This window comes from Alligator sinensis, unplaced genomic scaffold (assembly GCF_000455745.1).
Source record: "Alligator sinensis unplaced genomic scaffold, ASM45574v1 scaffold243_1, whole genome shotgun sequence".
Classification (NCBI taxonomy): domain Eukaryota; kingdom Metazoa; phylum Chordata; order Crocodylia; family Alligatoridae; genus Alligator; species Alligator sinensis.
This window is the reverse complement of record NW_005841841.1, coordinates 1,866,319-1,888,145: the sequence shown is the minus strand read 5'-3', so window position 1 is coordinate 1,888,145 and position 21,827 is coordinate 1,866,319. Positions and strand designations below refer to the sequence as shown.

Genomic DNA, 21,827 nt, shown 5'->3' with positions numbered 1-21,827 from the left:
ATTCCTGCTTTTATCGTGTCTTTGGTATATTCTTTTCAATGGGATACCAATAAGGATTGGTATTTTTTAAATTTAGAATGCTCACATAGGATCTGCTGCATCTAACCATCTATGTCTTATTTTTCTACCATTTGCTGCAAGTACCTGAAAATTTGACCCATTACTCAGCTGTTTGTTGGTAAGGGGAGAAGTAAGAAAGAGTAAGAGCACAGGAAATTGAACTGTAAACCAGGAAATGAAAAAATTGCTAAATGATCTCTGATTAACAAATTCTCAATCATAGGCATTTGCTTTATCATTCTATATTTTACTAAAACCTGCTCAATATATCCATTTATTCTGCTTCTCAGAGCTCGGTCATGAAAATGTGAAATGGATATAGGTGTCTGAATGTATAAAGGATATTCCAATTTAATATAGGGTTGTGCTTTTGGGGATATAAAGCTTTTATAACAAAGAGTTTGTATCATTTCTTCTCTCTCTAAAATGCTTCTGTAATCTCCTCTGCAATCTGAAATACTTGTACTAGTTAATTTTAGACAAAACCAAACCAACCCCCCACTCTTCTTCACTGACATAAAGCTCAATTACTTTACCTTTTCCTCTTACAAATATCCAGGAAAAACTGGGATCGTTCAGATTAGACCATACAAAATCTACTATGTAAAAATTTCTGAGCGCAGGGGACACAGTATAGCATAGCAAAGTTAGTGTAAAGTATCTCCTATCACATTAAATACAGTTTTACCCAAGATTCTCTTTCTAGTTTCTTTTATACCAGGGGTTGGCAACATTTTGACCAGAGTGCCAAAAACACCCCAGCCTCAATTTGCACTTTGACTTGGCATGCTGGACGCAAATGGTGGAGGAGCTGTGAAATGCCCAGGCAGACACAGGGGAAAGGGCTTAGGTTGCACAGCCCTGGCCCCTTCCCTGCCGTGGGCCCCAAGTTGCACGTGCAACTACCACCACCACCATGGAGTCAGTGCTGGGGCTCCGGACCCCGGTGTAGCTGTTTGCAGCCTGCCTGCCGCCTGCTGCAGTTGCTCAGAGCCCAGGTTGGCTGTGGCAGGCAGCCAGGAGGCTGCAAACAGCTGTACTGGGCTCCAGAGCTTTGGGCGGGCTCTACAGTGGTGGTGGCTGCACCTTGGGGTGCACAGCCAGGAAGGGGCTGGGGACAGCAGGTGTACAGTCTGCCTGACACAGCGGAGGCATGCCTGCCTGACACAGCCAGCCCAGGCTCTGGGTAGCTGCTGCCTGCCACAGACCTGCACTGCTTGCAGCAGGGCTTATACTATAGCCTCCTGGCTACCTGCTGTGAGTAGCCCAGGCTATATGGTCGGTGGCAGCTGCCCAGAGCCCAGGCCGACTGTGGCATTCCGAGCAAAATGGCCTTGGTGTCATGCTATGGCACATGTGCTGGGGTGCTGACACCTGTTTTACATTCAAGGGAATAGTGTAAGGATTCATTTGAGACTGTTAACTACGTTTTTTATATTTTATTTTGTAGGGATCTTTAGGACCCTTCAAGATAAGTGCAAGATTTTACTTCTTAATATTTCCAAGCTTGGTATATCAATAATTTCCTGATATCTGAAAGTTCCAGATTTCAGAATATTATTATTATATCAGAGAAAGTGAGAGTTAATGACATGAAGATGCTTGTACAAACTTATCTAAACCTTCCTGGTATGCAAATTTGGTAAGAATTCTCTGGAGAACAAAGATCTCTCAAAAGTTTAATTCTTGGTGCCAAGAGAAGCAAACTATTATGGAAACAAATCATACTCATTCCCTTTTGGCAAAACTAGAAAACTAGGCACATAAAATTACAAACAAATATACTTATTTCAGGTTTCTCAGATCTCTAAATATTGGTTGAGAGTTGCAAGAATTTTTTAAGGCTAGTGTTTTGATTTTATTTGAGTTGGTGCACCTATCTCTATTAAGAGTCAAATTCTCTTTCTCTGACATTTAGAAAGGACTGTATATATTTTGAAGGTGGTGTGGATGGACCCTTTATTTGTATCACAAACTTTGTTTAAGCAGTGGGAAAACAGGAATCTGTATCTCTCCACCAGTGCAGCTTGACTGCTGAAAGGGCTGTTATTTTGATTTTTTTCAAAACTAATTTTACTCATTTTTATGGGCTTTTTGGAGACAGCTGAGATATTATTCCAGAGATAATGAAAGGAAAGAAATCTTTTTGTAGCAAAATTCACTGCGACAATGAGTTGAGGTGAGTTAATTTGTTTCTATTTAAATTTTTTTTAACTCTACTAGAAGTATTATGTTGTTGAAAGATTAATTATTGGGGTACCTAGAACTCCTCTATAGGTCTTTCTATTAAATTGAAAAAAAAAATAGAATAAATACACAACTAACTCAAACACCTGAATCTTGTCTTCCAGTACACTTGTCAAAAATTCTATGGGTGAAGGAACTAGACATAGAGAATTTCAGGTCTCAATTTTTGTGGTACAGATTTACCCTCACCCCTTCTTTTTTGTTGTTGTTATGGCTCTGTTAATGACCACAAATCTACACTATTAACAGAGCTGTGAGGAAACATGAATTATATGCTGTGAAAACTACACAATTCCATTTTCTGAGGTGCCATGAGAAGTCGGATAGGATTTTATTTTCTTTTTTTCTCCTTCTTTTTGTGGGAGGGACACTTTTGCACCGCTGTTTCATAACTGTTAAAAACAGAAGCTTTTGAAAATTCTCAGTCCCAGCTCTTTAGATTGAGAGGACGCAAACCTGGTGATTTGCTTCAGAACTGGGAGACGAGGAGTAGCAATGCCATTGGCAGCTTTCCAGGTGGAGTGTTGAGGAGCATGGGAAGATGAAAGTGTGAGCTGGAAGAAAACTAGGTAAGCCAGGGGTGTCCAACCTTTTTGAATGTGGGGCTCGATCATGAACTTTATCACCCAGTGGGCTGGCGAGCCATATTCAAAGACCTCACAGGAAGCGGTATCCCCCCCCCCAAAACGAAAGTACAGTGTCGCAGCACCTCGGGCCTCAGAAAACAGCTTGGAGGGCTACATGGTGGCCCGCGGGCCACATGTTGGACAAGCCTGGTCTATGAATCCCGGGAAAAGTATGACGCTATTTGTGGTCAGGGCTCCAATGGGTCGGATGCTGTGATAAACCCTTAAACATTGTTACCTGGTAAGCAGATAGGTTGGTCAACCTGCCTAGCCTCTGTCAAAAGTCAGTGTTTCAATTCCGTGAACTTGGTAGTTTCTGATAGAAAAATGTTCTGTTTCAACCACTTCCAACTGTCCTATGACCAAACATAGCAGAGAACCTGAAAGGCAGCATTCTTCTCTTGCTATTTATTGGTCTATCAAAGCACTTAAGCACAGGCTAAAGTGATTTGGCAGGATCGGAGCCTAGATGGCCAAGAAGTTCTGATGTGATGGTGCAGGTGCTGATAGTCAAGGCACTTGGAGAACAGGGCCCCAAGCAATGCATATCCTGCAAGTCTGCAGAGTATCCCACTGCTACTTGAAACTGATGAGGCACCTCACTGTATCCAATACCATCCCATGGTACACTGGGACATCTCCATTGAGCATATCACACACCATTGCCAGTATAAAGACCACTGGCTGAGATTAACTGACAGAATTGAGACCAAGGAGATGGACTGAATCCCCACCCCCTGTCTCACACACTGTATCTCTATTAATGCCTTGAATATTATCCACCCCAACAATTGTATGCTACATACTAACACCAACATCTAGGAGTGTTTTACGAACACAGAACTCTGTACCAATGTGATTATCACGCACAGGTCCTAGTTTTCTTCTCTCAAAAGCATTGTCTTAAACTTTTTACCTTGAGCTAATGTACGCTATATGAATAACTGCATGTCTTAGACTGTATTAACATATACCACCTTGCTACAATGTGCGGGGTCCAATTTTGACTTCCAACTCTACAAAATCCTGTAAAATAACAATAATTTAAAACATTTTCTAATAAAAAAATTAAATCTAGTATCTATGAAAGTTTATGATTTTAACTGCTGAAGAACAGTCAAAACTTCCATGTGATTCTTTTTGATATTGTAGTCACATCTTCACAAACACACATGCCTCATGTATGGGGAAAAATATATAAATTATTGTTGGAGCCTTGCATATGCCTTGCTCCTCCTTGTGCTCCCATGTAAAAGAATGAAGACTGGGTTGAGAACCTGTTCAATTCCTCTGCATTTTAAACCCTGTACTATTGAGGACTATGAAAAGTGGGAGAGAGGGAGGATTATGGGATCTGCACTTAGTACAAAATCTCAAAGGACTACAGTCACTGTATGGAAAGCAGCACTTTCTTCTTTGGGTATGTGTCAGCATGGATTCCACTATTGATTACTGGAAAGCAGTATCCCCCTTTGGATGATGAGAATGAGGAGTGCCAGGTGCAGTCAAATGACTGGAGTCTCTCTCTCCTCTAAGCCTGGCATCAAATTTAGATACCATGTAAAAAATGCAATGTATAACAGAAGTCTGTGAGCTGTGCCACACGGTTGCTGTACAAATCAGATACTAGTACACTTGTGAAGAAGGCTGAAGATGTTACACACGCCATGAGATTCAAAGAGATATTTATCGCTAAAAAAAAAAGAGTCAGTGGAGATATCTCATGAGATCACCTTGATATTTCTTTGTGATGAGATAGCTTGGCTTTTCAGGTGCTAGATACATCCACAAAGACAGTTTAGATTAAAACAGTCCTGTTCTGGACACAGGCTCTAGAAATACACAAGGGATGTACCTGTTTCTTTTCTAGTACTGAGTATGGCTTTGGGAAGAAGGTTGGTGATTAAGGTAAAACTCAGGTATTTGAAATTTCAGAACCACCTTCTTCCTATATGAGTGTGTAGGAATGTATGAACTTAACTGCTTGGAGCTTGCAGACATTCCATGATGGCAGCCTGCCTGGAAGCTCCATGAGCTTTAGGAAGATGCTGAGATTTCACGATGGAAATGGCTCTCTATCAGGTGGTTAAACATGCAGGTGGTCTTTAAGGAATCTTAGTAACATCAGATGACAGAAAACAGTGATGTGAAGATACTGAAGCAAGATGGACTACAGATGCAGAAGATGCAATATATAGTTTAGAATCTGCGGTAGCAGGCTAGTGGTTCCCAACTTTCTTAGACTCAAGGCACCCCTCAGAAAATGTCAGCTTTTAGCTGTTGCTCTTTTTTTTTTTTTACTAGAGAAAAATTATAGGGCAATTCTTCTGTTGCAAAGAACTCAGAAAGACCTCAAAAGGTCAGAATGTTTCTGACGCTATGGATTCGTATTTGAAATCTCTAGGTTTATCTTGTGAATGAGAGGTAGGTGTCTGTACACCTTACACTGAAAATATTGCATGACACTCCAGGGCACTCTTAAAATGATCTTGTGGCATAGTGGTCGAGAATCATGGTACTACACCCTCAGCTGGATTCAGATCATTTTAGGCTGTCAATATATACAAAAAAAAATTTATATTAGTGGGGAAAGGTCTTCCTAGCAGATGGTTTCTTCTGTTTGAGGATTTTTGAACCAGTCAAGAATAACATTTTTTAGAGGTACTCCACCAAAGTCCAGGATATTAGGGGCTATAAGCTACAGGTGTGGGGGCAACATCTGGTCATGGTTCTGGGCTATCATGTTTGAGAATACTGAGGAATGGCTATAAGGGATAAATGGACATGTGAAAGAAGTCTGACAGCCAAAATTGTTTCAGCCAATAAGAAGCTATGAATAAGATCTTATCCTGTCTGGGTTTGGATATTATTTTGGGTACTAATGATTCTAGTTCCGGCACTCTAGTATCATCAGTTTTATTTAAAAATAATCTCCCTGCCCTCCCTAAACTCAGACCTTTTGAAGCTTGCACTGAGACAGTATCCTTATATTAATCTCCAACACTCTGATCCTACAAAAAGAAAGTACAAGGGAAGAACCTGCACAGGTGCAAAGGCTTGCCAGTGGGGCTGAGAAGGACTGGGATATAAAATCTTTTTATGACTGGAACACTGCTTGAAAATTTCTCATGAAAATATAGACTTCTACATTTTGGACTTCTGTCTTTACTGTTCCTTGAAACTTCCATTTACTAGTGTTACTATATACAGTACCATATTTACAGGAATCTAAGATGGCCCTCCAATAATTAGATTCTATATATCGAAAATTTATATATATTTCAAATTTTCCAGGTATAAAATCTAATTATTTGGGGGTTGCCTTAATTCCCTCCCCTGTCCCCTCCCCCCCCACACTGCTACAGCAGGGAAAGCAGTGGCTGGGGGGAGGGGGGCAGGAGGCCCCCTTGCTCTGTGCCCCGCCACATCTTCCTGCTCAAGCCTTCCTGCTCCCCGCCAGCTGCACCACCCACTCCCAGCTTCCCAGTTTCTGTCCCTTCCCTTTCGCTCACTATCTCTGCCTCTTTCCCCTCACTCTCCTGGGTCTCTGCCCCTTCCCCCTGCCTCCCCACAGTCTCTGCCTCCCCCACCCTGCCTTACTATCAGATGCTGCTCCGGCTATGTTTCCTGCTGGGTCACAGAACATGTAAGCACAGCCCTTGGCAGGCCATGGAGCAGAGGCGGCACTGCTGACTGGCTGGGCAGAGGATGGAGGTTATTCTGTGCTTGGGAGGGAATCCAACCTGAGACAAAGCCAAGCTGCACAGGGCAAGTGGAAGGGGGCAGGAGGTTGCTTTGGGTCTGACTCTGGCCCTGACAGGCTCAGGGCCAGATTCAGAGCCGCAGCACCCACTTGTCCCTGCCTCCTTCCACTTTCTGCGTTAATCTAAATCAAGGGGCTTTTTTCCTCATGCTGACTGGGGGAAGAAATCTCATTTTAGATTCAAGTAAATACAGTATTTACCTGGGTTGCAACTGTTCATTATTATTAGCAATACATCCAAATTTGAAATAACAAGAGGCTATCTGACACCATTTATTCTTATTCAAATTGTTCACTTATCTACAAATATAAGGAGTATCAAAAGCCGATATATGCACTATCCCACTGGCAATCCTTATTATTAGTTTTTTTTCTTTCCAAAAGCACCTTCTGTTTCCTTTGCTAAAATTCTGCAAAATTTCTGTTTATTTCTATTTTCATTTTTTCCAGCTCTACTTAATTATATGGTGTATTTTGTCCTTTACCCTACTTGGATAGATAAAAGAACATCAAAGCTATTATCATCACTGATTTCATTCATAATTCTTGTGTGTATTTCTTGTCTTAACCTGAAAACAACTAGGGTTAAATCACTCCCATGAGAGTTTATCCTGGAAGAATGAATGTCTGTATGTGTTTGCTTCTGAGAGAAGCCACACCACATTCTTCCAGCATCCCAGGTGCTTTGCTCCTATCCCAACCTGGGAGGTAGTGTCTTGTTTGTTCGACTCTGCTACTCCAACCATGCAGGGAGCAAAACATGTCCCCTTCACAATCCTACGTTGTGCTGCAGAGAGACACAGGCTGACTGATCAGTCTGGGTCAGCCAATCTGGGTTGCCCTGTGCACTGCTGCTATTCTTTCTCTGGGTAGACTGAGAGACCATGCTGAGATGTGAACACAGGGCCCCCTGGCTGCACTGAGTTAGCCCTGAAGGATTTCTGCTCTTCAGGGGCTCAGCATTCAAATGTCTGTTTAGATATCTTTAGGTAAGTTTTTCTATCAGGAGAACAAATCTATGGTAATTTTCCCAGATCATTTGTGCGTGTGTCCACAGCTTTTATTCCAGCCATGCAGTGAGTCCAATAAAAAAAAAAATCACCATAACAAAATCCTTGCCCCTTCCATGTATGTATTACAACAAATCCTTTAATTACTCAGTAATACAACAGAAATACAGTGCTACAAATACTGCATCTGTTAATCTAGAGTTACAGATAAACATGAAATTTAAGTATAGAGCAAGGCCCACATCCTAGATCTCTAAATGCAGTCTCAAAGTGTTGGGACTAGACAAAACTTATTGTGCAGAGCAGTGAATAAATCCACAACTTAAATCCAATACTTTTTCTTTTGCTATACCCAATATCAACCAGTGGCTATTTCAGACTTAATGATATTGTAACCAAATCCTTTTCTTCAGCTTTAATTGTATACATTACACTGCACATGGCTTATACCTATAAGACTGGAACTATATCCACCTTTGCCTAGAAAAGCTGCTTGACAATTTGTATTAGAAACCAAGCTAGTAATATCTCTTCAAACAGTTGTCTCACTTGGGTTTCATTTGGTTTACTTTCTAATCAGTACTGGGTACTTAAATCCTCCAAGATCAGTGTTCTGGTACATTACGGGTCTAGCATATGGCAATCTCTTTCGTCTAAGAATAATATCAAGAAAATGTAGATAGAAGGTGCTGTAGGGACTGTGAAGAGCTCATGAAAAAAGTTAGATTCCTGTCACCTACTTCTCTAACTGGCTTTACACCTCCTTCTTTATTACATCAAACATAAGCTGCTTGTCTTCATTTTCAAATCCCTTCAGCCTAAACCTCACGTTACTGCACCTTTATCAGCTTTAAAAGATCAGTTCTCACCTCCAACCAATGTATGGTGTGCCCACAGTCCACTTTTTAGACTTTCAAAATAGCACCTGTGTATGCTCTTCTACGCTGTTTCCTCTTACTTGAGAGAAGCTCTCTGTGAACAAGCATCTGCAAAAAAGTCTGGTAATAGCTACACTGCTGATGTGCTATGCCACAGCGACCACAGTTGTTTTACTGAGTCCTGATACTTTTGTCCTCTTGTATCTAGTTATCTCTTATCCTTAGACTGTAAGGTCTTTGGGTAACGGTAGATCTTTTTGCTTACCTAGTGTAAATGAATTTTGCTTATGAGTAAAAAGCCTGTGGCAGAACACTTCACCCCCTCCCCCACCCGGACACTCCATCACTGACCACAGGATTGATTTTCTCAGGCAAAACCCCCCCAAAAATTAAAACCAATTTGAACAGGAAATTGCAAGATAAGAATCATCCACAAACTGAACTGTGTTAAATATAGTTTAAACAGGGACTATGGATTCCTGTCTTTACCTGGATTACCTCTTGTGACCTACTTTGTTCCTATGGGTTCACTGCTTGTTTGCTTTTCTCCCCTAGCACTGCTCCCTCCCCCTCCATCTCTTTCTCCTCCCTCCTTCGTCTTTTGTATTCTAATTCCTTTCTCTGTCTCGCACTCTACTTTCTGTGTGTCCTTTCACAGCATCTGATGAAGTGAACTTCAGTTCATGGAAATATGGAGTATATTTATCTTAGTTAGTCTATACAGCTGCATACCTATCCTGTTTTCTAACTTCAGACTGCTAGCTATCTCTTGATAACTACAAAGGTACTGTAATACAACAATAATAATAATCCATTAAAGAACCTTCAGTCTAACCATACAAACAAAAACCACTCAATTCACTATGACTCTAAATGAGAAAGATGGGCGGAAGCAGGCTTCCTGTATCATCTCACAAAGCCTTCAAGTGAGGGAAGAACTATTTTCTGTAACTTAACTTTGAAATTCACTACTGTGCCATTGAGAGCTGGGTCAAATAAACAGATCTCTTTCTCACTGCAAGCTATGGGGATTTCTAGCTACAGTGGACTGCATGAAATTTCAGACCCTTTTATATCCTGAAGTCAAACATTCTTATTTAAAGCTTTGGACAGTTATGAATTACCCTCCAATACGCAATAAAAGCTGTTGTAGGAGGTATTACCAAATCAATAAAACTGCAGCCCTTTGATACATGCTAATAAAATGTGTGCTTAGCAACACATTCCCTGGCACATGTCCTTTGCAATAATTAAGTCAGGGAACAAGTCTAGAAGAAAAAAGACCCTGGTACATTTATATTAAAGGAGCAGTGATAAAATCTAACTAATGTAAATCTGAAATTTTCACATTTTCATAGCTATATAATGTTCCTTTAAGGTTCCTAAACCAAAATCAAGCACTTAGACTGCTTCTTTTTATGATGATTAGCACTGTAGACAAATCCAGAAGCCCTGATCTGGATCAGAGCCTCACTATATACTTTTCTAAACACATGAGAAACTATGGTTCTGTGCCAAAGAATTTACCATCCAATATACTTACTGTCTAACCAAAGTTAACCATTAAATGTAATTCAGCAATCTGCAACAAATTCAGTCTGCGCACAATTAACTTAGTTCCTACTTCCTATTTTACTTGTTACCTGTCTTCCTCTGTGCCAGCCCTGAAGCAAAATTAAAAAAAAAAATTGGCCTTTGAAACACTGTTTACTGGAACTTCAGAAAGTAGGATTTATATAAATTTTACTCAAATAGTTCCTGATGAAGTATGAGGCTAACAGCTGAAACAGGGAAAGCAAAAATATACGAACAGTGAAGACAGAATATAAGGAGAATTGAGTGAAGTCACTGATATTTCTGTGTATAGAGATGAGTGAGTAAAACGAGCGGCACTGCTCAGGAAAAGTGACTGTCTAAAAGCAGCACTGTGTGATGTTATTGCTCTCTGATTCCATAATAAATGTGCTTTACGAAACAAAACACCCCCTCCCTCCCCCCCCAAACAACCAAACACTGATCAGCTCCACAATATGGAATATGACAGTTACTAATGGCAGAATATCCATTGCTTAAGACCCGAACAAAATATTTTATTTTAAACCATCTTCTTAGCAACATCTGTACAAACTCAGCCACCCCAGAGTAGCTGTTTGTGAAAGGCAAGTTGGCTGATGACCTCCTCCCCTACCAATGAGGGGCAATATTAACCATCTACCGGGTACAACTACCTTACAACAGCTGCATACCTGTCCATTTCTGATCCTGGTGTAACTTCTATTGCTGTACAAATGAAGTGACTTCCACTATTCTCTCCATGCCTAGATCTGTGGTTTTCAAATGGGTGTATGTGTACCCTCAGGGGTATGCAGCACTTTGCCAAGGGGTATACGCCTAAATGTTAATAATGGTGGTGAAGCTTCTGACTGGTCAACACACACCAACTAATGGTACTATTGTGAGTTGATGCTGGTGTTGACATACCTCCTAAGGAATGAATATGCAGAGAGTACGGGGGTATGAGCATCAATATTTTGCAAGTATGTGGCAAAAGGTTCAAAAGCCATTACCTTAGATTATTTCAGAGTCTCTCTTGTTTCTTCTGAGGGAAGATATCCCTAACAACTCAACTGCTGCATATCAAATAATACAATCCATCTGGATGCCTCTTACCCATGCTAGCTTTGTGGGTTAACAGGATAAGAAAAAAACATAAATCTACCATTTTCATTAAAGGCGGAAGATGGACTGACAAATGCTGACACAAACTCCCGCATTCACTTGTGCTGCTGCATCCTTTCAGACTGAGAGAAAGCAAAGGTGAACAGGTTGGTTTCTACCGCAGTTTTCTTCACCACTCCCTTTCTCCTCTCCTTCAGTGTACCCCGGTTCTCAAAAGCTCAAATTAAAATCAGAGGCAACAGGTTACTACATCTGCAAATGCTTGTGATGGGCAGGTGCAGATTTTTGGTAGCTCTGGAATGAAGTAGTGGGTACAAGTTTAACACATACATAGTTATGTAGAAGAAAATGCTGAGAAAGGGAGAAGGAAACAGGCACAGTTAGGAAAAGCAATGAGGGAAAGACAGGAAAAAATTGAGAGTAAAAACAGAAGAGATTGGGTACATACAAACCAGAAGTGAAGGGATTAAAGAAATGGATATAGAAACATGAGAAAAGGAAGGAAGCAATGGAAAGAAACAATAAACTGAGGCTCAATTTAAATGGTACATTTATGTATCTATCTATACTTTGAAAGTACATCTTTGGCTTTCTTCTTCTTCACAAACCCGTGCTGGACTGTTACAGGAAGCCTTTCTCCTCCTTTTTGTGCCTTTTTCTTTAATCTGCCCCTGGATATGGCTTACCTAGAACGGCTGAAGATGCAGACAGAGTAGATTTGCTGAACAAGAAGGTGCCATTCTATGTACTCACTTTTCAGAGGAGACCCACAATTAAACAAGAAGCACAGCTGCACCTGACAAAAGCCCTCCCCAATTCATTCCTGCCAGTCTACCTCATATGAAGGCACACAACTTTCTTCTTCCTGCAACCACAAATGAACCTCCTCTTGGTGGCTAAAAAGCAGTCTAAACTTGTTGGAGGAAAGACCACTCCTACACTTCCTGCCTGCTGAGAGAGGGCTCACTATTAATGTTCTCACTGAAAACACATGGTGGGGAAAAGGTGTCAGATTGTTCTCCTCCTTCCCTTTGCTGTGTAAGAGTGGGTGTCTAGAAACTCTAGTTTCCATTTCATGGCAGGTCAGTTTAGGAGGGGGGAAAAAGGAAAAAAAACAAGCAAAAAAAAATCAACAGTAGGAGAGTGGATTTAGAAAAGAGGACCCAAGACCAAGAACTCACATCTTGCTATGTGAATCTAGACCTGATTAAAGTGGCAACATTTGCTGACCCAAAACACATACAAGGGTTCTAAAAGTAACATTTCACCTTGAGTTCAAGATACAGAATTTGCTGTTTTTGAAACTCTTGTGATTTGGGTTAGAACTATTCTCAGTGACACAGAAGAAATTCATCTTCTTATCCTGAGAAAACGTGTTTGTTCTGACCAATATAAATTATGTTGGTTCTGGAAATGCTTAGATTTTAGCCCCTCTCTTAGCATGTAGTTAAATTTACAACACAACTCTATTCCTATCCTTTTATAGTATTCCTGACATATGGAGACAAATACGGCATATACGCATTTTAAATCAGTTATACACATATACATGTACGTATATGCATATACTATACATCACACCAACACATAAAACAAAACAAAATATCATGCAAAGGCACTGAAGCAAAATCACTTAAAAATATGTCTCATGCTAGAGCACATATTTAGTATTCAGGAGAAAGAGCCACTGATCTTTGGGAAAATTAATTTGGGAATCAAAATACAAAAGTTGGAAATGTTATCCTTTTCTTTATAGCACTTAATGGCATTTTTATTTCACTTGTAAAGTACAGATCTGATTATAAATAGTTAAACAAGAAATACATAACTAATTTTAATACTGCCTCTAAACGAATGCGTTACATTTTACAAGAAGGACTTTTAACTCTGATTGACTGTTCTGAAAAATTCCTGCTAGGGTAACGGAAGACTTTCTTCCTTCTATAGGCAGTATTAAAACTGAAACAGGGCAAGCTAAGGAAGAAAACAAAAAAGCTGTGTTTAAACATGCAAAGCCACACACTATAGCAGAACTAGAAGCCTTAGAGGAAAACGAAGGGGTACCTACTTTCTGCTGCTAGAAGTCCTAGTAGGAAGGCAGCATTTGGACAAACAACAAACAGTATGAAGATTTCAGAACAAGCAAGTTAGAAAGCTGCAACTTGGCAAGCTAGTTTAGCTACAAATACTATAAACAAACAATATGACCAGAATTTTTATTTAAATTTTTAAAAGATTTCTACATGCGAGCCAAATGGTGTGTGGAGGGAAAAAATAAATTGATAATTCATAATTGGGGAAGGTAGCAAGGTAACCCCTTTGCACACACTAGGCACCTAAAACACCACATTTTTTTCTGATGCTGGCTGCATCAATTTTTAAAGGTAATGTACATAAATTACTGTTAGTTTGAACAATTCATAACCTATTCACTGAAAATGAATAAAAATGAAAGATTCCTGAGTGCTGCAAGGTAAGCTTTCATACTCTTAACTGTAATTAGTTTAATTTTTAGCAGGTCTAATACTGAATTACATTTGTTTTGCAAGAGTTTTGGAGTTTAGGTTATGTGGCACATTAGAAGGCACATATTTTGTTTCTGTTTTTAATTAGCAGCATTATGGCATGATGATACAATAAGTATATCTTATTTCCACAATAAGGAAGAGGAAGACAAACTCAAATAATTGAAAGAGGAAACATACAAACACTCTGAAAAAGCACTATTTCAAATAGTTAAATCTAACATCAGCAAAAAGGTCCTTATGAAAAGTCTCATACAATTAACTATTTATATTGCACAGTCCACCAGCAATACTCAAATTTTCAGAATTCTTGTTATTTTTATGTCACATGGGGCAGGCAGCGGGGGGCGGGGGTCGAAACTAGGGTCAGGGAGGTGTCCGGAGTGCAAGTTGGGGGCAGGTAGCAGGGTGTACAGGCACCATGGGGAGGAAGGCTGTGGGGGTGCGGGGGTGAGTGGTGGTGTAGGGACAGGTGGCAAGGGGCAGGGGTCAAGCCATTGGCTCCCCACTACCTGCCCCCTGCTGCTGCTTGCTGTAGAGCTGAGGCAAAATTTAAGATGAACCTCCAAGAATTAGGTTGTAGACATGGAAAATTATAACAAATTTATATATTTTCCATGTCTAGAATCTCATTATTGGGGTTGTTTTAAATTTGATTTAATTTTTGATTCAGGTAAATATGGTACCATTAACAAGTCGGTTGTATCTTTCAAATGCTGATGGTCAAAAGCTGTCACGTTGTGCCCTTAACAAGCATATATAAAACTGGTGATCACAGTTTTTTCCACTACTATAATATATATTGCATTCTGTTTGGTGCGAATGGCGACCACTAGTATTTTAAACTCTAGACTAAGGAATGCATCCTGAAAACTGTATTTCATGGAAGGACTCATGCGTGAAGTTACTCACAAATATGTTTGTAGCACTAAAGCCTAAGCCTAGGCCAGACATCTTTTTTTTCATAGTGAAAGGCTAGCAGTTTGTGTGTTTTTTTTGTTTGTTTGTTTTGTTTTGTTTTTTTTTTTTTTTTAACTTTTCAGTGCTGGTCATGAAGGATTCCTATCTAGAGCTATCATTACTATGCCAAAATAGACTCTGAAGGAACAAACTCTTATGCGAGATTTTCAATTAACACATAGTAACCTTGAAACAAAAATAATTTTCAAATTATGTTAATAAAGAGAAGACAATATGAACTCAGTACCTTGCAATTAAAGGACTCAGAACCGCAATGATGTAGGTATTAAACATCAGCTTTACGTTTAGTAAGCATGTGCTGCTTTTATGTTAAGACATTTACCACACAACTCAGAAAGCAGAGGTGATCATGAAATGTTGCAAAAAGTTGTTAGCCTGCAGCACAAACTAAATGCGTACATCCTGTCAGTCAGTCTTTTAGATAACATGCTGTGGAATACTTTGTGGTTAAACTGAAACAATTATAAAATGCATTCATATGAGTATTTAGATCCACTTGAAATGAATGAAAACAAATGATGGCATATGAAGATACTACAAAATGATCACTAACTTTTAGAGTATATATACACTATAACCAAATAACTTAAGAATGAGCCTATATTTTAAAGGTTTCCTAAATGAAAGATAGGGTTGGCTTTCCTTAAAAAAACCCAAAAAACCCCCAATGAGCTGATTTTGAGCATGGGTGGCACCGACTGACTTCAGTTAGTCTCACAGTTGTTCAGCAGTTCTGAAAGTCAGGCTACAAAAAGGCATATCTAAATGAAAAGTCAAAGCATAGATTATGATTTTTGTGCTGTTTACTATTTATTAGCTAAGCACAGGAGTTTACTCTTGGGCTAAAACCTTGAATACTCTGAATCTCAGCAAAAGACTCCAGTATCCATGAACAACAATCTTTTCCAATTCAGTCTCCAGAGCTAATAGTTCAAGCTATTCCATGACCTTTCTCTCCTTTATCTGATGCTCAAGCAGATGAGCAAGGAAGTTAAATCTGCAGAAATAAAATGCTTTATATTACAGTAATATAATGTAAGGGAAAAAAAGCCAATAGTTTTAATGTTGGTTGGAAGTAGTTTAAAAAAGACGACCAGCTTCAGATCTTAGAGCTATGAAGATTAGTAAAAGATGTATTAATTAAATTTGAATGCAAAATTATAAAGTAGCTGTAATTTTAGTTGTTTACGGTTGTCCACTGTACTCCAAAAGAAGTCACGTAATGAAAATATCAGTGTTAAAAAGAAATCACTTTTGGATAAGAAACATTTAGCAAATTTCCCAGAAAAATCTATAAAGCCATTATCTTATTCCTTCAAATTCTTCATGACTCACTTCTTATAGAGTTATCGGAACACTACCATTTGATTTACACCTTGTAGGTTAGTTGTAAATTGACACAAGTAAGCAGGTGTCAATTTACAGCTAACCTACAAGAGGCATACTTGTGTTGCTGTTACCTAGAGCACAGACTGTTTTTACTGCATATTTATATAGCATTCAGCAACAACAGGGTGCTGTTATAATTTAAAATAATAATTTGGAGCCACTTGGAAATTTTTTTCACAGAACTCGTATGTAAAAACTCTATGCAGCATTGGTCAGGCCGCAGTTGGAATACTGTGTCCTGTTTTGGGTGCTGCACTTCAAGAGGGATGTGGACAACCTCAAAAGGGTTCAGAGGAGGGCCACTCGTATGGTTAGGGGCCTGCAGGCAAAGCCCTATGAGGAGAGATTGAGGGACCCAGATCTCTTCAGCCTCTGCAAGAGAAGGCTGAGAGGTGATCTTGTGGCTGCCTACAAATTCAATGGGAGGGGCGGGGGGGAAGGAGGAACAAGGAATAGGAGATGCTCTGTTTACCAGGGTACCCTTTGGAGTAACTAGGAACAATGGGCCACAAACTGATGGAGAGCAGATTTAGGTTGGACATTAGAAAGAACTGCTTCATGGTTAGAGTCGCCAGAATCTGGAACGGGCTTCCAAAGCAGATGGTGATCTCCTCTACCTTGGGGGTTTTTAAGAGGAGACTGGACAAGTACCTGGCTGGAGTTGTCTAAACACCTAGCTGGGGTATTGTGACACGAGTACTCTTTCCTGCCCAGGGCAAGGGGTCAGACTTGATGATCTACTGAGGTCCCTTCTGACCCAAACATCTATGAATCTATGACTAACTCTAAAAATAAAAAATATATATATACACATAGTACATTTGAATACATAGTACATTTGAACACAATGCAAGAAAATTAATTTTGATTGTCGTACTTCAGTACTGCATCATGTAATTAGCACAAACTGATTTCAAATTCCTGGAGTATTTATAAACAATAAGATGAGTGGAGGATCGAGTAAAATCATGAACTTCGAATCATTTTTTTTGTCTTCACATATTAACAGTACTTGCTTATGCAGTACTCTGAATGTAAAACTGAGCCTCAGGATGGGCGAGAGTGAGAAAGGCTACTTCAATGCTTTAGATATAAAATGAATTGCTCCAGCAGGTGGTGGTGACAGGGACACCGGAATTTGAAACCATGCCATGTACTGTGCAAAGCTCTGCTGTACTGATAGCTTTGACAGAAAGCAAGTTGTTGGAGTATGCTCTTTAAGAAGCCTTGCTGATAAAGGAAGGAACTAGTCAACCCAAAGAGGATGTGCTGTTAGAGAGATGATTACACACAGTCCATTGGGCGGGACGGACAAAAAGAGCTAATGCAACATCTAGGGGCCAAGAACAAAAAGGATGTCAGTGGTGGTAGGGAATAAACTTCATTTAAAAACAGCAGACTATCTGTTTTAATTCCTGTCAGATTAAGTTATGTTTTGCTTTTGCTCACTGGAAAGCCCTCTGACCATTTAGGCAAAATACCCAACGTAATCTTCCACATGCTTGACTATTATCCATTTATTATAGTTTCCTTGTATCTCTGGCCATTACTCCACAGGTATGAGGTTCAAGGAGTCCAGCATCACCTGAGAGCAAGAGCAATATCACAGACTGAGGTTAATGAATTACTAGAAATTTTGTGCTACTGTGTAAGGGTAGAGCTGGAGGAGATAAGATATTTTGACCAAGATAAGATATTTTGAAAGTCTAACTAGGCATCCATACTACTGGATATTTATGTGTACTGTCGTCCCAGATGTAAAATGTAAAGGCATAACCATTCAGGCTGGGAATTAAAGGAACCTAAGAATTAGATGCAACCTTTCTACTTGAGATTCAGTTTGATGCCTAATTCTATTAGTTTATTTTGAAAATACCAGGGCTAAGAGCTAACATAATTGTTATAAGCAGGCTACAACATTTGAAAACACAGCTGATGCTTTTGAAATGCCTTTTTGTTGGGGGCGGGGAAAAGGGGTCAAGTTGATTTTTGTGCCTAACTATTTGAAGGGACTAGAAGCTGTCCTATGGCTCTTTTCCTGGAAGCCTCAGGAAGTTTATTCTACCTTAACTAACAGAGCTATGAGCTTAGGGAATTCAAATTTTAAACCAGCTGCCAGGCACCAGGAAACATTTTTCCTTCCAAAAAATGTTTCTTGAACCTTGGGTTAGTCTCCAAGGAAATCAATAGCTGACATCTTGGGAAGCAGAAGCTTGGTTTAGTTCCCTCCCAGATGAATTCAATCTACTGTGCCACTTCTTGCAGAGGTTAGTAAGAGGTGACAAGAGAGCCAATCTGTAAGATTCTAGAGTGCACATACGCAAGTTTCCAAACATATGGTTGCTAGAAAAAAAAAAGAGGAAAACCCAGGCCTGTGACATCTACTGATGTCTGCAACCACATCACACAAATGAGGAAGAGGCATATCCTGTTGATATGAGACAGAAAACTGAAATAAGGAAACTTAGACTTTCAGAACAGGAAAAGTTGTCATCACTACCCTATACATTTATTTTATCAGGACTGAAGAAGCATCAGGAAACAAGAAAGCTCTCAATGTACTTCAAACAAAGCCAAGTCAGAACACCAAAATAAGATCTCTCTAAAAAAGCCACATCAGCAATACATTGAATAATTAAAGTCAGGTGCCTGAAGTGAAGTGCTTATATCCTGACTAATTAGGTCCCAGGCAGGCATACTTAAGACACAATTAAACAATTAATCATGATCTGGGGTTCCCCCTGTATCAGCAATATGGCATGTTTGGGACCTGAGCCCTGATTCCACAATTGTGTCTCCTGCCATGCACATGTGGCATGGCAAGAGGCATGATTGTTGGGATTAGAGATCAGATCCCATTGTGCTTGCAAATGAATGTTTTTCAGGAGCCTTAGACATCTAAATAACTGGTCCAAAGTTCCTGTTGGCTTCACCGAAGCACCAAACGCCTCTGATTCTCAAACTTCCTATTTTGTCCCCTAAATGTGGATTTTGGGTAGCCAAGTTTGAAAATGCTGACACTATATTAGTTAAATGGAAATACTTTTAAAAAACATATAATACCTATTTTCTGTAAAGAATACATAAGAAGTCAACTTCCTCTGTTTTCCTCCACCAGTCCAAAACATAATTAAGTTCCTGAAACATATTCTAGGGTCAGCAACATATGTCTAGCCTATGGAGCCAGGGGACTTTAGCAGCCTGTTGTCAACAGAGGGCTTTAGCAGTGTTCCAGTGGCAGAGGGCTTTGCCCACGTCTGCACCGGGGCTGAGGTGGCTGGGAGCTGTGCCTGGGCTGTAGTCAAGGGCGGGGAGAAGTGGCAGCAAGGAAAAGCCCAAACTGCATTGTTTTGACCTGCACCTCTGAAATGTCGCCAACTGCTGTTCTAGTAAACTAACCTTTCAGGCTCTTGTATTGATAAATGCTATAGTATCTGGATGTAAAATACTATTTCGTTTTTAAGAAAATGTGCAATAAGCACAAGTAATTCTGCTTGCCTTCAGTTATATAAAATGCTTATTTATGCAAACCATTAACTGTCTTGTACAAATAATTTTTTTTAACATTGTTCTTTAAGAAAAGAGAAACAACACATTTTAGTTGATAAAGATGCACATAATGAAAAATATTAGAAGAGGGGAATCTGACTTGCACCCAATGACAGAAATCACAATTTGAAGAAACTCTCAGGCTTATGAAACATATGCAGATAAACATAAAGACACACTTAGGCTGAATAAAAATTCAGAAGGCTGGCCTGTAACACTCTATAAAATTATTCTTTTCAAAGTCCTCTGAGTCATTAAAGCTACTGAAATTGTCACATTTAAACTCGAACTTAACATGCAGCTTTATGAAAGACAGAGAATTACCAAACGCACAGGACTGAAGTGAGTTTAAAAACTGAATGAGACAGATAAGTATGCTTTCAATGAAATTATTTACCTGAGGAGGTAGGGTCTTCAGAGAAGTCTGGCAGCTCTTCAGGGGGATCCCCATAGAATGAGTTGAATTTGTGGCTTGATACAGCTGCTAGTACTGCCCCCTGAATAAAAAACAACAAGTTTAAGTTGCCAGCAGCCGAGAAGCACAACACTTCCAAACATTCTCAGTCACTCAGAATGGGAGCACCCAAGATTCCCTGCACCGTTGGAGTGAGCAAACATGAAATCTCTCCTCTATCTACAGGGCCACAACTACTGCAAATGACATCAAGCTGGTTTATCATTCGGTTTGAGAGACCAAAGGTAGAGCTATTGTCTTGAAACCTCATAAGAAGATAACGGCTACTCAGAAATGAGCATGTTGAACGAATTCATGAGAAAGCAGGGGTGCCATCTGTCATGCCAATGGCAGCCATCCAGGGGAATCCATTTGTCTTGCATGGTTAGAAAGGGACTGACAGTGTTAAAAGTCAACTACACTGCAATCACTGGGTGCAGAGGAAGAGTGGTTGAGGTGTCTTGCTAGGGCTCCAGAGGTGCAAGTTCAAGCTTTGATGTGGTCTCCTTTGATCTCATTTTAGTTCAGACTTAGGAGAGTATTAAACTAATCTCAGAGAATGAGTTATTATGATAGAAATAACTCTACTCCCCACTTCATTTTTTACTCTCTCAAAATTCTTACCATTTTAAAAATGAAATAAATTAGGCAGCTGTCTGTAGTATTTAAAAAGAAATAAATTCGCTTGTGTTTTTGGACTGTTACAATCAAATGGCAGGATGACCTATTGTGGTGCATCACAGAGGTATAACAGCACATTTCTTACTTATGCAAACAACTCACACAAAGAAGAATAATCTTTTAGTAAATCAGCTACTTTATACATATGCAGAACAAATTTGCACTACGGCTGAAAGCAGCTGTCATCTTTAAAGTTTCAGTTATTTGTTTTAGGGGCTCCTTCCTTTGTAACACTGGTGTATCTGAGATAAAAGTTAAGCTTTTATAGACATGTTAGTTTTAATAGATGTATTAATTTCAAGGGATGATCAATGAAGATTTCTGCCTAGAATATTAACATATAAAGACATATATTAAGGACCAGAACTTAATCCACCTTGCAGACATTTAGGCCTCTGGTAGACATAACATTTAGGATGTGATTAACTAGTTAATTGTGTATAAGTAATAACCCAACCACAAGTTCATGCAGTTAATGGTGTGATAAAAATGTGTATAAACCTTTGGGGCTGGTTCCCATTGTGTCTTAGACTGAACATGTGGCCAGTGCTGATCAGATGATCGGCATACCCAGCCAGGGGACCACAAAGCATCTGGCTTGCTATTTGCCAGGCTTCCCCTGCACTGGTAATAGGGTGTGGTTGGGATCTGGTCCACCATCCCACAAACGTTCCTCTTGTAGATTGGCTGTGCCAGGATGTGTCCTGGCACAGCTGATCTTCTTCAGTTGGTGAAACATTGCTTGTTGTCTCATTTATTGATGCTACAGGACAACAGGCAACATTCTGCCAGGGCTTGAGAAGCCCTGTCCTGTGTAATCCTGGAATTTCTGTGTAGGATTGGGACCCTCAAGCTCTGAGAGTGCCTGCCTGGCTTTCCCTGCTTACTGAGATATGCCCCCAAAATCTCTAGGGTGTGCCGTAGTAAACAGGGAACCCCTCCACTTTCCAGGCTTAATGAGACATGCCCTGAAGATCCCAGGGAC

The 21,827-nt window shown here is 39.8% G+C and overlaps 1 protein-coding gene across 10 annotated transcripts in view; it reads right to left on the bottom strand.

Annotated features, from left to right (window-relative positions):
* The window catches only part of CASK (calcium/calmodulin dependent serine protein kinase), a 353,223-nt gene that overhangs the window by 109,105 nt on the left and 222,291 nt on the right, over positions 1 to 21,827 (bottom strand). For all 10 annotated transcript variants that reach the window (XM_025204952.1, XM_014520563.2, XM_025204959.1 and 7 more), the window contains one exon: positions 20,105 to 20,204. In XM_025204952.1, coding sequence (XP_025060737.1) covers positions 20,105 to 20,204 — 100 coding nt within the window. The remainder of the gene's footprint in view (positions 1 to 20,104; positions 20,205 to 21,827) is intronic.